Source organism: Alternaria metachromatica (genome assembly GCF_023757995.1).
Source record: "Alternaria metachromatica strain BMP 0045 chromosome Unknown scaffold_41, whole genome shotgun sequence".
Classification (NCBI taxonomy): domain Eukaryota; kingdom Fungi; phylum Ascomycota; class Dothideomycetes; order Pleosporales; family Pleosporaceae; genus Alternaria; species Alternaria metachromatica.
This window is the reverse complement of record NW_026055532.1, coordinates 118,903-136,302: the sequence shown is the minus strand read 5'-3', so window position 1 is coordinate 136,302 and position 17,400 is coordinate 118,903. Positions and strand designations below refer to the sequence as shown.

The following is a 17,400-nucleotide window of genomic DNA, read 5'->3' as shown; positions in this document are numbered from 1 at the left end:
CTGCGGTTTCGCCTATTACAAAAACACACGAATAAGAGAATGATGTCTCCATTCCTCAGAATACCAAGTTATCACGTTCTATGCTTGTCTCTCGTCCGAGAAACGCCACTCGAAGCCTGGCACATGCAAGGCTCTTCCGGCCTTGCAATTCATATAATTACCATCTCGAACGTCGCTTTCTTCTCCCACAACGCTTCCTTCATTTACCGAAAAACATAATGGGAAACCAGGGATGCTCGCGTTCCTAAAAATCTACGGATTCGACGCGATGTCCTCCTCTCTTCGAAAACCACCAATGCGAGACCTTCATGCACAAGTGGTCTGGGATCCCGCAACACATATCCAGTTTGCTCCTGACGCACTGCTTCCTTGGATACCGGCAACTCTTGCTTTGCCAAAACTTCTCCGTAAAATCGCGATGTTCGCGCTCCCGAAAGATCAAAAGGTCAATACAAATGTTCCGGCGTCTTCCGAAAAGGCAAATTTAGACACGCCTATGCGAAGCTCCCCTAGCTTCGTAGTGCATATAAACCTCATTCCTAGCACCTAGTTACCTTCACTGCCACCATCTCCTCTATACATCAAAACTAGAAATGGCAGCAGTCATGTCTGCAACTTTCTAAATGGATTACACTACTTCGTCATGTCTCTGGCTTCTTCTTGCGTGGTTGTCGAGGGTAGTACGCTATATACAACAGCCGAAAAGAATGTTGAGAAGTTTCATGCTTGCGCTCTTACAAAACAGACGAAGTGTTGGAGCATGTCTCTGCCTTTCTTCGCGGGCTTCTTCGCGACCTTGGCGATATGAGCCCGAGCCCGTCTTGTCATTCGAAATAGATTTCGGCCTTAACTATGTCACCGCCGTCACAGAATAGAACCTCGATTGGGCCTATGTGCTGTGGTTGCTCAAGACTCTATTGTCACGACTATATATATTCACTTCCGAAAACTCTATTGGAGAGACCTTATGTGTGTGCCTCTACAACCAACATAGCACACGGACTATGTTCTTGTGTCCTTCTGAAACTCTAAAATTATCATTGCGCATAGCTGTGTATCCAAAATTCAGTGTTCTCTTCATCATGCGCGCGCACTGGGAACGCTTGGCGACAGTTTATAAATATCAGCCTTCTGCGCGGGGTTTCGTGTCTCCTAAGCAGCTACAATCTTCCCGATCTATCCAAAAAGAGGTCTAAAGATGCCATGATCTTTGCGCCTTCCAAAAGAAGGGAACAGCTATAAAATGTTCCTGTCTTCTTCCCAGTTTCTCGCCTAGGACCACGTCTCTGTTCATCAGAGATGGAACAGTCGCTCATGCTCGCACTCTCAAAGCTTGAACGTTACGGATCATGTCCTTTTCTGTCTCGGTTTTGTCATCACTACTGCACATCTGACTCGCAAAAAGGCTCGGGACCACAGTATGCGCGTGCTCGGGCGATGGACATAAAGACAACACTCTTCTGTTCCTCTTCTGAGATCTTATCACTCACCTTATCTTCCTTACACACAAAAAACATACAAGCTTCGTGTCATGTTTGTGCTCTTAAAAACAAGACCCGCACGACGCATGTTCCTTTTCTCTTCCTCCAACGTCACCTGACATTACTGCGTCCTCAATATCAAAATCACCCAAAAGATGAACTTATTCGGTTGATTTGTTTGCTTGTAGAAAGCTGCAGTTATCAGACTTATGCTTCTTTCTCGAAGTTAGAAACGACAACTATTGTGCTTATATGCTCGGGCTCGCAAAAGATTGTCATGCCACCTATGCATGAACGCTTCTTCCAGAGTTGAAAGCCTAGTTTGAAAGACCTTCTGTTGGTTTCAAAACGGACAGATTTACGTGTGATGGAGAAGCGCTTGGTTCGGGTTCTTTGGTGTACATATACTAGCCACGTCCTCACTTCATCCACCAATATCCTACATTCTACTTCCCCTTTAAGGCATTCCAAAAGAACGCTGATCATCATGTCATGGCTGTTCCTCGTCTTCTAAATTGCCCAGAGGTACCTTGTCATGAAACAATCCCCAAATGCCCAGCGTCAAGCACCATGAGAAAGACCAGCCTGGCACCGACACTTCCGCAAAACTCGGCGAAGTACTCGGCAAACACGAGTAAAAAAGTACATATCTACTTGCCATGGTCGTTGAGGCGGCCTCACCAGTGTATATAAACCACCGCCGCCGAACTTGTCCTTCTCTTCCAATCACCCACTTCCTTCAGTTTTGTCCAAAACGTCGGCTTCGCAAAGATATGGCTGCGGTTTCCTTCCGAAAAAGGCATTCCAGGATGCTATGCGCGTCCAGAAAGCCGAACGAAAACGACGTCATGAACAAGTCCGACCTTTCCCTGAAACATACGAAACGCCTGAGTGACCGACACATGAAGGAAACCCGAATTCGGATGCCATGAGTACTCGTGCCTTCGTCGCTGCTGGCGTATATCACCACGGCCTTCTGCTACCAAACCTTCCTCTTTCCTGCGCTCTATCATCCGCCAGGCATACCTGAAATACACATGCACTTCCTCAATGGCTGTCTTCTGTTCTCCGAAACAGTTTCTTGAGACTGGGATGACGAGAACCTGGAAGTTGTTGTCTAAAAGAGACGATGAGAGCGTTCATGTCGCTGGAGACCCCCAAAAGCTACGCAGAGTCTACGATATGCTGAAGTGGTGTTACTTGGCTTACATGAGCACTCGGTGTTCTTCCCGTCCTCGCCGGTGTATATAAACCACACCCTGCAGCTGTATACTCTCACTCCACACTTTCCTCGACAGGTCTCCAAAGTGGCTGAAGATCTTACTATGGCTGTTCTCTGTTCTCCCGAAAACACTGCGGTAATCTACCATGTCGAGTATCAGAAAAGAGGAGGACTGTATTTCATGAAAAAGAGAGACCTTGTGCTGGTACATCCAAAACACTCGGAAAAGCTGAATATGTGCCGAGAACCTACATACCGAGGCCTGCTAGTAAATACCCGCTCGTCGTCTTTCTCCTGCCAACTTATATAATGCGCCAGCTACAAAGACTCCTACTTCCCTACGCTTCTCCCAGCTACACTCAAAGATGGCGAGCTCAACAATATGTCTGCTTTCTGCTTTCCAAAAGGTTTACATTGCCTGATCCATGGTGAGAGCCCAAAAGATGCGTCTATTGTATGAATAAGCAAGGCCGAGTTGCCATCAGTCAGCTCAAGATACCCAAGGCGACGACCATATACGAGAAGCGCAGATTGGTGTTGGTATGAGCACAGTGAAAGTCTTTGCTGCAGGCGCATATAAACCCCTCATCACGATCTTATTACTTCTTCTCTACACTTCTTCTCACGAGATACCTAAAACCAACATTTTGGAAGCTCCCATTGATGGCTGCTTTCTCCCTGCGAACCCATTAGTTACCTGTGTTATGGCAGTTATTAAAATCAGAGTACGAACCACTTATGAGTGCGACTGACGTCTTGCTCAAAGTCTGAAAAAACCTGCCTGCATTGTGACTTCTCCTTCACAGATTTCAAAACGGCGAGAGGTTCGGATTATATTGGCTCTTCCGCCTTCTCCCTCTCCAAAAGAACAATGACTGCCCTGGACATGTCGAGCGGCGAAAGACAAGGGGACCAAACACATGAGCTGGAGATTTCTGTCGGCAGAATCTAGAAAGGAGCAATGATGGATCTAACTTCTTGAAGCCGACACTGCCTATAGTGATGGTGCTACGCATCTCGTGCATAAAACGTCAATTCCTGGCTTCTCTTCTCCTCTACACTTCTTCTTTCCATCACTCAAAACACGAAGCTTTCGACAGATGTCTGTTCTCTTCTCTCCAAAAAAGCATGGCTCTGGTTCTATGATTAGGGTCAAAGCACGGAAGAGTTGATTACACGGACAAGAACGCCCTCTCGATTGCAAATCCAAAAGTCGAAAGGCTGGATTCTATGTGGAGAGTCTGACTTTATTTGCGGGGATGGATATGGCGCCATCATTGTATAAAACGCAAGATCTACAGCTCTTCTTGTTCTTCTCACTATCATCCGCATTCCTCATTGCGTTATTCCAAAAATGAACACAGACGCACGTATGGTTGTGTTCTTCTCTTCCAAAAAGTCGCTCCATCTCCCCATAACCGAACTTCAAAACCAGCGGAAGATCGGTCCATGAGCGAGACCCAGCTTCCGGTCGACAACGGTCGCGAATCCAAAATGCCAAACCCAGTCCATGAAGTGCTGAAACAACTATAATGATTACCTATGTGTGTCCAAAGGCTTCGAGATCTTTGTGTATATACACATTGTCCTGAAGCCTGACTTCTATTTTCTACAACTTCCTGTACTTCTACGGTCGGAATAGGAAAAAAATCAGGATTTTCTGCGCAATATGGCTGCGTTGTTCCTCTCCCAAAAACAGCAATACTGAGCGCCTATGATCGGAATCCGAAACATAACCATGAGAGCCGAATGCATGACGTGGGCGACTGGTTTTAAAGTACCGAGATGATATACCAAGTAATGAATGTGCGAACGAAAAGAACAAAAAGATGTGGCCTTGAGCAACGAGCAGTGACGCGCCTGCAGGGCATATAAGATCTGTTGTGCAGCTTGTCTTCTCTACCACACCCGTCTTCACTTCTTCCTGTCTTCTACCAAAATAAGCGCTTCGACGTCGAATGGCTGTGTCCGTCTTCGAAAACCACTTTGCTACCTACGCATGATCGTCACGAAAGACGTTAGCAACGCCTGTATGAGAGAGATCGCCTCCTTCTTCTCAACATCACCAAACGCCCACCTTTTTGGCTATGTGGGAGAAAAGACAATTTCCTCCATCTTCATCAGCACTGAGTTGGTTCCCGCTGAGCATACATATAAAGTCCGCTGTTGGCGCGTCCTCTTCACTACACCTATCTTTACCTCTTTCTTGTGCTTACCAAAACGTCGAAAAGTACGAGCGATGGCTGTGCCCGTCTCTCAAAATTCAATTACATGAACACATGGTTGGCTCCAGAAAAGTAACTGCGACCTTGACATGAGAAAAACCGCACTCTCGCTTCTGTTTCCAAGACTTTCAACTCCGAAAGCACATGTGGACTCAGAACCTGTTTAGTTGATTCTTATGGGGACAACGTGGGGCCTCAGCGGATGCATATAAACAACTTCGGCGGCTTGTATTCTTCTCGCACAGTCCACAATCCCTTCTCTGTACACCCAAAACACAAGATCTGGAACATATGCCTGTGCGCCTCTTTCCCCTCTTTCGAGAATTAAAGTGAACGACTTCATGATCAGCATCCAAAACTCGGCATCAAGATCGACATGGCAAAGACCGGCTTCTTGCTCCCACTCTCAAAGATGCATACACTATGCTCACATGCGGGCACGGAAAGCAAATTTCGAAAGGCTATGAACATCGTGTGGGCTCTTGGCGGGTGTATATAAACACCACCTACCACCTCTCTTCTCGTCTTTCATTCCACACTTCTTCCTTCGGGACTCCAAAAGCGGCCGAGCTTCGAATTGATGGCTGTCTCTGTTTCCCCCTTTCTCTTAAAAGACTATTGGGTGTCTTCTCATGACGACCTGGGCCGCCCTCGAAAACACTGCGCTTTCAAGATCATGAGAGCGCCGCTGTCTCTGTCGCAATACCATACCGTACACCCCCATGTCTCTTCTTCCAAATTTGCTCCATTAGAACCGTAAAAGCTCTCGAAACACTCACTATGGTTGCTCCTTCGCGCTCCTCCCACTAAACCTCCGACATTGGCGGACATGGTGTCCATGATTTTCTGCTCTTCCAGATAATCTCATCGAAGCAGCGGTCGTTTGCTCCGAAAACATGACTTGCAAAACTGATAAGATGGCCTGATCTTCTCCTCGCATCCTTCACTCTCGAAAAACACGCATCTTCTCCTGCCCCACTCAGATCGATCATAAATCACCACGTCGTTGCAACATGCTCGTCTCCCCTCTACGCATCTTCTGATGATACTCAAAAAGCGAAGCTGACCTGGGTATGACCGTTGCCTCATCTTTTTCTAAAACACCGCGAATCTCTGAAATGATCGAGCTTCAAAAGCGGTTGGGCTTCTCTCGATGAAAGAGCTGTGGTCGTCTCCTTGACTCCTCATGTCCAGAAGAACAACGCTGTTTCGTAGGCTTTGGTCCTACAAGACTATAAAAGCCATACAAATAACATGTATGTTTCTTTCTCCTCTCCGCTCCTCGAAGCAAAAGACCAAAACAGTCACGAATGTGACCATGGCTGCGTCTCCTCTTGTTTCGAAACTCTTGGATGTTCAAACCATGGCCAGCATCCAAATGTCCACACCTTCGTCAAATGAGAGTCCTTCTGTCGCGGTCTTCCCATCTCCCATCTCCCACCTTCCAAACTCAAAACCATGAGCTCTACAGCCATGCGGCGAGCGACTGTATAAAAACAATAGTCCTGCACGACATGTTCTTCTCCCGATCAGTCAATCCGACATTTTCCCCAGGCCTACTACGGCTATCCGCCCCTGTACTCAACTATCCACTACTAGTGCCAGCCTGGTATTCAAAAAGACCCTTATCACTTACACTACCGGGTCTCACGTCAGCTTCAAGCACACAGACCAAGATCTCATGGAACGAAGTTCTGAGTACATGTCAATTATCACATTCTTTTGCTATCTCGATATGCCATGTGTCTACACCCCACTGCAAGCTCGTAGCGGAGGACATTCCTACTCAAGCTAAGCTCATGGAGCTGCGTAGATAGCGTCATGTAGTTTGGCCTTGGAGTGAGGCTGTGTACATGAATGTGGGGCGGGGAGCGTCTAGGGCGCATGGTTGCTCGGCTGCTCCCGGTGTGCTCGAAGCTTGTGTGTATGTCGGTCCTTCGTTCATTTGTTCGGCCGGTTGCCATGTGAAGACCGCAAAGCTTTTGTGTGGGTTGCTTGCGTGAAGACGTTCTCGTGTGTGCGCGTGAGGGGTGGCCGTGGTTCAGGGTGCTATAGCTATATTATCTGAACACACTTGGCGGCCTTCCTAGACCCTTGATCCGCCGTGTGCCATCACTTTCTACCCGAGCTTGCTCTTGCTATTGTTAGTCCAATCAAGATATCGTGTTCATACTGGCAGTACCGCTGTGATGAAGGCCTCCAAACCCCGCTCAAACAGCTCATTCGCAACGCCAATACCGCCAGGGTGCTCTGTCGGCGCAAGCGGATTCTTGACCACGTATTCCACATACAGATTGGCCCAGATCTGATGCAGGTACTGTCTTAGGTTGATGACCTTTGTATCGGTGAGCATGACAAACTTCATGCGGGTCGGCGTCTCGTAGTAATGTAGCTTGTACTCGCCGGTGCGATACGAAAGGAACGTGTCGTCGGCGCCACCCAGCTTGGTAACGAGGTTACGGAGGGAGAAGACGAGGCCAAAGACGAGCTTCTCGTCGTCGGAATGCGACATGCCCTTGCGGACGGCAGCAACCACGTCGCCATTGCTCGCGATGGAGGCGCCAGACGGCGGGCGGGCGGCGGCTTTGGACGAGGACGAGGTTGGGCGGGCGGGCGTCCAGCGGCGCGAGTAGATGCACTCGGCTGCACGTGCGGTCAGCGCGTGTACAAGGCGGTGATCGCAACTTCACATGACGACTTACTGTGCCGATCGAAGATGTAGAAGCTGTAGAGGACCATTGCGGGAGTATGACGTCGTGGAGGGATGCGACAATGGGGCGAGGTTGTTGTATGCGAGGTGTTGTACTTGTGGTGTTGGAGATAGGGAAGCGGGTGTGGTCGCCGATGCCAATTGAGCGTCGCGATATGGCGCCAAGGCAGGAGCGTGTTTTGTGAGGAGCGTCGGTAGCTGTGTATACGCAATTCACTAGCCAAGTGGGTAACGGAGAGCCTAGACGGTGGGGACAGCGTGCGCCAAGTGCGGTGGGTGGATGGGGGTGATGTGATTGCCCGTCGACGGGTGAGGCTGAAAGAAATGTCAGGAAAGGCCCCCTCTCTGCTGCATCGCTCCCCTCCTAGTCGGGCCCCAGAGCAAAAGACATCCTGGGCTGTCGGAACGTCGTAGTCCAGCGCCCCGAACTTCCCCATATTATTTCTCCCTAGCCGTCTCCTAGGCCCGTGTCCATCTTATCAACTACGTACTTAGCATCTGCCGTGCCCTCGACTGCGAGGTAGTTATGTCACACCCGCCCACGCCCTCGTCCACACCTCCCCCCAAGCGCCCATCCGAGTCCGACCTGCGCATCTACACCTCGCAACCCTCCCTAGAAGTCCCAGCTGTCAGCGAGGCCGGACGACCGCCCCCCGTCAAGTTTATGTGCGTGTTGCCCGGGGATATGCCATGGCTACCCCGCGGAGGTGCTGGTCCTGGCCGGAGCTGATGCTAGACAAGGTCAACACCCGCATACCAGAGCCCGTTACGACACCACAAGCGCGCCGCTTCCTCGACGAGACGTGTGAAGGTGCGACCCACTGCATGAAGAAGCTGCGACCCTGAGCCACCTCTAACAGCACAGGAAACATTCAATGCGCGCTCCGAGTACAGCAACAGCGAAGATGACGGCAGCGCCCAACACCGCATCAACCAGTACCTAGTCAAGCAGGAGATTGGCCGCGGCTCCTTTGGCGCCGTCCATCTCGCTGTCGACCAGTATGGCCAAGAATATGTGAGGATACCAGCTCTCTCGACATCTCCACCGGAAAGAGAAGGCACCACCCGGGCGCATGCCCCCAATAAGACGATGCGGGTTCCCTCGAGGTACAGGCATTGGCTCTCGCTGACGCATCAACGCGCAGGCTGTTAAGGAATTCTCCAAATCACGACTGCGGAAACGCGCTCAGTCCAATCTCCTGCGCCGCCCGACCGCTGCGAAACGAATGCGCGCGCTCCCTGCTGGCATAGGCTTCAATTCACCGCTGCATCGGCATTCGGTTACCGAAGAGAACAATGCTTTCGAGCTGATCAAGGAAGAAATCGCCATCATGAAGAAGCTACACCACCCGAACCTGGTCACGTTGATCGAGGTGCTGGACGACCCAGAGGAGGACTCGCTGTACATGGTCATGGAGATGTGCAAGAAAGGCGTCGTCATGCAAGTTGGTCTCGAGGAGCGCGCCGACCCCTACAGCGAAGAGCAGTGTCGGTGTTGGTTCAGAGACATGATACTGGGTCTCGAGTACCGTACGTAAGGCTAGGTCATTCACGAGCCATTGCTGACACGTGCCAGTTCACGCCCAGGGTATTATCCATCGAGACATCAAGCCCGACAATTGCCTGATCACTGAAGAGGACGTGCTGAAGATTGTCGATTTCGGCGTCTCGGAAATGTTCGACAAGGAAGGCGAGATGAAGACGGCCAAGTCAGCGGGTTCGCCAGCGTTCATGCCGCCGGAGCTGTGCGTTGCCAAACATGGTCATGTCTCTGGAAGAGCCGCCGACATATGGTCCATGGGCTGCACACTATACTGCCTTCTTTTCGGCCGTATACCATTCGAAAAGCACGGTATGATCGAGCTTTACCAATCAATACGGATGGACCCATTGGAATTTGAGACTGAATGCAATCCCGAGCTGAAGGATCTTCTGGTCAGGCTCATGGACAAGGACCCCAAAAAGAGGATAACCATGGAAGAGATCAGAGTGAGTTGACTGCCCAACTTCATCGCGCAAGACTGACTTTCCAGGAACACCCATGGGTCACGCGACAAGGGACGGACCCTTTATTAGCAAAGTCGGAGAACGTCGCCATCATCATCGATCCGCCTACCGATGAGGAAGTCAATGCTGCCATCACTGGCAATATGGGTCACTTGGTAACAGTGGTAGGTGCACGTCTTCCCTATCGTATGCGAAAGCATTGGTATCAAAGTATCGTAGCCATCCTTGAGCTAACAACTGCATAGGTACGGGCAGTGAAGCGGTTCAAGCAGCTGCTCTTCAGACGGCGACCAGACCGCATAGAAAGTATACTGGGTAGTGCCTCGCGAATCGTTCAGCCGCCCATGTCCATGCGACCATCAGCACTACGCAAATCAAAATCACAAGACACACACGACCGCCGACCAGTTGAGAGCGCACTCTCCTCCGAGGGTGTACACCATCAGATCAAAATCGACGAAAAGGGCCAGAGACTCCCCCATAACATGGACGACATGGCATACACCAAACCTGGTCTCCGACCTGAGGTAGCAGGGAAGCGTTCAGCCAGCAAGGGATCTACTTCTAACAGTCCGACGACGCCGACGGCTCCAGGTCTCAGTGAAGCCAAGATCATCCACGAGAACATGTCAATCCGGCCAGCGCCCATACATTCCATCTCAACTCCCGGTGGCCTTGCCCCCTCGTCATCGGCGCCAACCACACCTCTCGGCAAAGGCCACGCGCACAACCCACTAGAAGACACACTCTTCCTCAACATTGGCACAGGCGAAGACTTCCTCCCCGAACCCGAAGACGGCTGCATCGTCTCCGAATCCCCCTCCAACGTCGACATCAACGTCTACGAGACCGCATACGAAGAAGAAGTCCAACGCATCATCGCCCAACGCCGCGAACAATTCGCCGCTGCCGCCTCTGCCGCCGCCCGCCGCCCTACCTTGTACCTAACGCGCCGCGTCGAAAACGTCAAATCTATCCGCGACAGCGACGCCATCTTCGACGAAGGCCAAGACTTGCGTCAGAATATCAAAGTCAGCCTCAAGTCTTTCGTTACTAAGACTAAAGAAGACATTGAAGCAAGAGGTGAACTGCAGAAGATCCAAGACGGCAAAGAAGGCAAGCTTAGTAGGACTATGCGCAATGTACGCGAGGCTAAGCGTCTTGTCGAGGAAGCGAGGGAGCGCGTTAAGACTGAAGAGCGGGATCGTGAGAGGGAGAGGAGTAGGAGTGCAACGCCGGTACTACGGACTAATAGTTCGGCTAGTGTGCTTAGCCGGAGTGGGACGCCTGTGGGGAGTTGAGCAAGATATTTCAGTGTGAGTGTGAGGGAGAGAGATGACGAGTGTACTTGTGCGGGATGTGCGTGTTTCAATGGGCGTTTGGATGTATACATAAAGGGTTCTCTATTGTTTTTCTCCTTGAGGGGATGTGGGCCTGGTGCTCCGAGATTATTCTTACTGGTATTTGAGGGAATGGATTTGTTGAGTTGAGGATGTGAAGTGAGGATGGTGATGTCGTGATGAGGCTTGCGTTCATCGTCGCCTTGGTCAGTATTTGGTGGGAGGGTTTAGGCATTGGTTGTGTTGTCGCCGGAATTGTGACTTGTGAGTTGCTCGTCGTCAATGGCAGAGACGACCCAGAGACGACGAGCCAACGACACCTCCCGCATTCCATATGACTCATACGCGAGGAGATACTCTACGAAAGAGAGAAGTATTGCATCTCCAAGAACCTCGTCGTCAATGGTCTTCCGGAAGCTAGACTGTAGAGTCAGCATGTTGGTGATTGATTCTTGATGTCGTTGATGGATCGTTCATAGCAACGGTGACGTCGGTTGTCGTTGATCAATCGTTGCTTGCCGTAGACAGATCGTTATTTTCCTTGATTGATCGTGATCGCGTACAATTCTGATGTCGTTGGCGTCGTTGCTGGATCGTTACTTTCCTTGATTAATCGTGGATAGCGTTGGCGACGGTAACATCTCGAGCAGAGTCTAGGGGCTTGCCATGATATCTGCGCGTCCTTAGGTCTGTAAGCTTTTAGCTTTGTTACTCCGGTCCGCTAACGATAGGGGGGTTCATGTCACTCTTAGACTCGGTGCTAATCCAGAACTCGCAGATACATTCAACGTCATCACGTATGGGACCAGGTATCCTGAAACAACCAGAGTAAAACAATCTAAATGTAACTGAATCATTGCCAGAAAACTGCAAACACAAGAACTGTCACTTTCATGTCTGCCTTGCGACGTGCAGGGCGTGACCTGGCTAGCCGGGAGATGTCCCTGAATCTAGCCGTTCTGGGATTAGTGATGAAGTACACAGCCTCACATCGTGCTGGGGAACCCAATCCTTCCCACGACCGTCCTGCGCTCCTCGAGTCGATCGCACGACAGCACACGTTTTTGGTGTTCACCTCTACGCTATCGATCTTCGGAATTCCCCAGTGAGGTCTACAAAACACTGAAGTTTATAGCGGAATAATGTTCTGCAGGATGAAAGCGACGAGGAGTTCTCTCCGTGCGTGCGCGCAGGTGTTGGAATTTCCCGGGTGAACTACCTGTAGCTTGGGCACATGCATCCATGCAGCGTAGCAGCCAAGCGACGACGAACGAAGCTTAGCCCGGGGTAATTCCGCTCAGGCATCCCGCGACGCGTAGGTCTCGCCGAACATCTTTTGTTCGACGCTTCTCCATTTCCTCGAGACGAATGCGAACTGCGGACCTGTGGGCTGCCTAACTACCTCCCTGGCCTCCCTTCGCCACCACCGTCCTCGCTTCTTCGACACCGAGTTGCGCATACGAATGCACTAACCGCGATCTCGCGTCGCCTTTGCTGGCATTGATACGAGATGGCGGCGTTGAAATACGATGATAAGAAGGCTTTGGCTGCGGAAGAGAAGGACATTAAAGTTGCGTGTACATCTGTCAACTCGACGCAAGAATCGTTTTCGGAAGGAAAGACTCCTATACAGCATGAACGCGTCAAGACCTGGGGTAATGACAGTGTACACGAGGCAACATGCACACCGCGAGGTTGGCCGTCGAAACCGCGATGGAAAGTACGCTGGACCTGGATGTTGCACGACGCCTGTTTGACTATCTGGCATGCCACCAAATGGACCGCGCGGACGATCAAGAATGCACCGCTATGGAAACACTTCCGGTGGTCGAAGAAGCAGTTCTACGCCTCTCTCCTCTTGCTCAGCTGGGTCATCCTGCCAGTATTTGCAGCGGGTACGGTGACACCGATAAGTCACATTTTCGCAGACAAGACTTTGTCATGCGGAAACACCATCGGCGGAGACCCTCAGAATGCAACGGTGACGGGAATAGAGAAACTCTTTACGCTGGACGCTACGTGGGGCCAATTCACCTTCTCACAGGCCAAGACGATAGACATTCTCTGGGACTTGCTTATCGGGAAAGGCGCACAGGCATTGGCGTGGTGGGCCGCGTACAATGTGTTCTGCGACGCGTTACTACGCGCGATCGAACGACATCCGGCGAGCTTTAGCATTTTTCAGAGGATTGCTATGGAAGGGCCCGGATTGCACTGTCTATGGGCGTTGACGAAAGAGCTATGGACCGCGAAGAGTATACGGACGCGATTTTTGTTCTTCTACATGTTTTGGTCGACGGGTTACGTGCTTCTTGTACCCATTGTCCTCGGCGCCATGACAGGTTACGACAGCACTTCTATCGCATGGCTCGATATCGACGGGTCGAACAACATCATCCCCGCTTCCCAATTATCAACTACGTGGGTTATCCTGGGCACCAAGAACGAGACGTGGAAGCAACCAGGTTGTGCGGACTACGAATTGCAGAGTGATTATGGCTACATTACGGATAAGAGACGGCAAAGTTGTACGTCGGCGTCCTCCACCTTGCCCCTCACATACCCACACCCATCATCCAACCGCTGCTCCGAGAATCTTTCGACATACTAACATCAACAAAATAGGTGACTGCAAATTCGCCAACGGCACCACTGTAACCGCCGCCGAACAAAGAGACCTCTGGCAACACACCTCGTTTAATCAATACGACGATCTTTTGTTCAATTGCACCTTCGACTTCCCCAACAACACACAGACCTGGACGGAACAAAAGGTCTACAATCAAGACTCGATCACTCATCTCTGCAACACCAGCGTCTCCGTCCCTGTCGGTGGCAAAACGTACAACGCCGACGACCTAGTCGGAGACTACGGGTACTGCTACAATGGAATTGGGTATCAGTACTACTCGCTCATCGGGAAAAGCCGCTGTCTCCCCGATACTGCCAACCCGACCTACCAATGGGGTTTCTCGACACTCATGGCTGGTTTGTTCATGTTTGTAACGAGTGCCTGGGTTTTGAGTATGTACGTGCTGTGGCAGGACGCGCAGTTCAATTCTACGCTTGTTAAGGAGGGATACAGACTTACGCCGTTGCGCGCGGCGTTTGCGATGGCGGTCGCGGCGAGGAGGCGCACGGGGTTGAGTGGGAAAGATCTTATCAGCGCGAAGAATAGGGCGCTGGGGAGGCAGTTGTATGGCAAGAAAGGGACGAGAGGCACGGTTGTGGAACATGGACTCTTTTTGCAGGACCTCGAAGATACGGATACGGATGGTGATGGCGGCGGCAAGTCGCCCATGTCACCAACACCACTGTTATCCACGCCAACTCCTACGTTTGCGACGGCGGGCAAGGAGAAAGCGTGGATGACTTCTCCGACTGAAGACGTGGATATGGAGATTAGGCCGCTGGCAAGGTCCGACACTGATCTTTCGGTTCACGTACTCAGCGACGAGGAATTGCGCAAGAGGTACCTGAGAGGTGTGGAGGAGGCGAGGCTGAGTCGCAAGCCGCTTAGTCGGGAAGCGACGCTTGTCGGGCAGGGAATGTGGGAACGAAACCGCAGTGACGAGAGGCGGGATCGAGACGATGAACCGAGTCCTTCAGACGACGGATATCCAAAAGAGAAAGAAGACAAGGCTGCGGACACATCGAATGATACAAGAGAAGGGAAGAGCGGGAAGGTTGGACGTTGGAGGAATCGGCTGAAGAAGGTCGGACGACCTGGTTGAGTGGGAACATGTAGAGATGATACGAAGTAATGCATAATATGAACAACACATGTAAAGATCAGCAAGCCTGTTTTAGTGCGCCAGGAAGCTCTCATGACGCGTCTTAGCGACATTATAAGCATGCAATTCGTTTGCTGCACTTGACCCTGCCATTTGACGGAACATCTCTTTTTTCGCACACACTCAGAACATAGTCCTCCGCCAATTGTCCTTTTTGGAGCACTCGGTCTCTGCTCTCATTATCAATTTCATAACTTGGTTTGGTAATAACTCCAGAGCTAGAAGGTTGAGGAAAGGAGGAAGCATTGCAGAAAGAAGGCTTTTATACCCCTCACACCTCGCCGTGAGCACCGCAGTCATACCGCCCTAAGGACGATGTTTCTGGTCGTCTGCTTCTCATAGCAATTTTGCTTCTTCGTTTTGGTATCATGTGTAGAATTTTCATTCTTTTGAACAATGAAAAGAACATTTCATGTAGGAACCTGGTCTTTGGTAGGCCAAGTCGTAGCGAAGCTTCCCATCAATACCTCGTGTTTTTCCTTTTGGACGTCTCCGCTTCTCATATGTCATCTCGGCGCTCTTTTTGAGAACCCTTCAGAGTTTTGGTAGTAAAAAAGCAGCGAGGAGGAAGAGAGAAAACATGTTCTGATAGGCCATGGCTTTTAGAAGTTGGAGCAAGTCAGACATGGACGGGGTTAGTAACAGATTCTTGGTCGTTTGCTCCTCATGTTCAGGTCTAAGATGTGTTTTTGGTATTTGGGGAAAAGTAAAGGATGGATAGAGGAAGAATGAGGGAGGTCAGAAGAAGGGCGCTTTATATGTTCTGTCCGTCACTACCACGTGACTCTGTCGACACACATATCCGAGTTTGAATGTGTGTGCCCGCGACGCGCACGCGAACATTAAGACGTTCTTCGAGTACTTTTGACAGTCTGTCACATATACTGTTTTGATGCTTCAGACGTATACATAATCGACTTGCAGACGAGAAGAGCGCAACACATGTCGTGGTTTGCGGCCTTTTGCGTCCAGGCGCGCAAACGTCAGAACATGGGGTGTAGCAGACTGGCTTTCTGGTCCGAACAAACTCAGAACATAGGAAGAACTCGGTATTGTTTTTGAGAAGAGATATCGGAAAAGGTTGGTGAGAAGAGGGAGAAGAGTCAGAGAAGAAGGTTGATTATATGTATCGTGCTTCGGGCAGGAAGCAAGGACATACCATGTTTGTCATGGTTGTTTTGGAACTCGATCTTCTCAACGCTTCTTTGAAACCCCCTTTTGGTATTTAAGAGGGTATTGCTGATCAAGGATGGAGTAGAAGCAGAGGAAGGGGTATTTTTATGCCTCGTAGCCCGTTCCGAGGAGCCACATGGCAAATGAAGAACATGGCTTTTTGAGCTCTCAACCTCTCATCTGACCAAACTATTCCATTTTTTGCATTGAGTTTAAATGAAGATGTATAAGAGAAGAGGAGAAGAGCATCTAGGAAACAGAATGTTTTATAGCCCAGCGCGACAAGTGGTAGTAAGAGTGAGTCTTCTGATCGTCTGCTTCTCATGAACTGGTGGCCGAGCTTTTTTGGTGAATATCTCGGGTACAGAGTGTAGGAAAGCAGAGGAAAGAAGAGCATATGCAGGTGTTGATGCGATTTTGTAGCTGGGCGCGGCGGAGAGCAGACATTGCTCTAGCTCTTGGGAGTTTTGATCTTTCACTTCTCATCAGTTTGTCTTTACATGCTTTCGGTCTTTTGCACGCAGTAATGGATGATGAAGAAGGTGTAGGAGGAATAGTAAGATAGCGTTATCCTAATATAGGTCGGGAGCAGTCGAAGCAGGTCAGACATTGAGCCGCTCATTCTCAGTTTTGGACCTCGCAAATACTCATAGACTCTTGGTTTATACGTTTTGGTTCTTTGAATCGACGCAGAGGTGGATTGAGATGATGAAGTGAGGGAGAGAAATGTTGGTCTTATATACGTCTCTAGCATAGCTCGAAGAAGGCAGGACGCACATGTCCCGTTTGAGGTATTGATTTAGGCTCTCCACTTTTCATTTCGCGCAAGTATGGCGGATACAATCTCTTCCCCACACAACTGTACTACGATCATTTGGATAGCTGCAAGTTCAAAGACGGACAGACACATCAAATTGAACCAGTGGTGATTATGCACATCGTTTTCCTCTTCCCCATTTTTCGTCAAATTCTCCGGGAATATGCCGACGCCAAATCGGTTTTTGAAAAGGACGCGTCAGCCGCAGACATATCTTCATGTGTTGTAGTTTTTGAAGGAAAGAAGAGGTCGTATGCCTAGGATGCAGGAACGTATCTCGTGAATGATGAACCTTGTATATGTTCACAGTACGGTAGGCTGACGGCGACGTCTCCACAAGCATGAACAAACTTGACTGGCTTTAGGGAAAAGGCGAAGAAGCCGACATCGTAATGTGCACTCTTGATTTGTTGATTTGGAGAAAGAGTGTAGATTTTGGAGTGTAGCAGGGAGAGTTTTGTCTTTAGACTTGGATCTTAGACACGCTTTCATGGGAGTGTCTCGATGTTACTTGTTGTTCCAGCGACCAAAGACATGGCCGTGACACACGCGATTTTCGAGAGCCAGGCCAAAGACATGCTACGACTTCCGCATGATTTCGAAAGAGAGAAGGAGACGCAGGCATTACATA

The 17,400-nt window shown here is 50.1% G+C and overlaps 3 protein-coding genes across 3 annotated transcripts; 2 read left to right on the top strand and 1 right to left on the bottom strand.

The window, feature by feature from the left end:
- Window positions 1-7,095: 7,095 nt before the first annotated feature.
- On the bottom strand, window positions 7,096-7,667 carry J4E83_010143 (uncharacterized protein; the record flags this gene model as incomplete). The annotated part of the gene is made up of 2 exons (XM_049337025.1): window positions 7,096-7,571; window positions 7,631-7,667. 2 exons carry the CDS (start codon window positions 7,665-7,667, stop codon window positions 7,096-7,098), a joined length of 513 nt encoding a protein of 170 aa, XP_049183869.1.
- A 497-nt stretch (window positions 7,668-8,164) lies between these two features.
- Window positions 8,165-10,946, top strand: J4E83_010142 (uncharacterized protein; the record flags this gene model as incomplete). The annotated part of the gene is made up of 7 exons (XM_049337024.1): window positions 8,165-8,304; window positions 8,380-8,449; window positions 8,504-8,653; window positions 8,784-9,168; window positions 9,215-9,627; window positions 9,672-9,809; window positions 9,891-10,946. 7 exons carry the CDS (start codon window positions 8,165-8,167, stop codon window positions 10,944-10,946), a joined length of 2,352 nt encoding a protein of 783 aa, XP_049183868.1.
- Window positions 10,947-12,720: 1,774 nt separating this feature from the next.
- On the top strand, window positions 12,721-14,719 carry J4E83_010141 (uncharacterized protein; the record flags this gene model as incomplete). Its single annotated transcript, XM_049337023.1, has 2 exons — window positions 12,721-13,513; window positions 13,611-14,719. 2 exons carry the CDS (start codon window positions 12,721-12,723, stop codon window positions 14,717-14,719), a joined length of 1,902 nt encoding a protein of 633 aa, XP_049183867.1.
- Window positions 14,720-17,400: the final 2,681 nt, after the last annotated feature.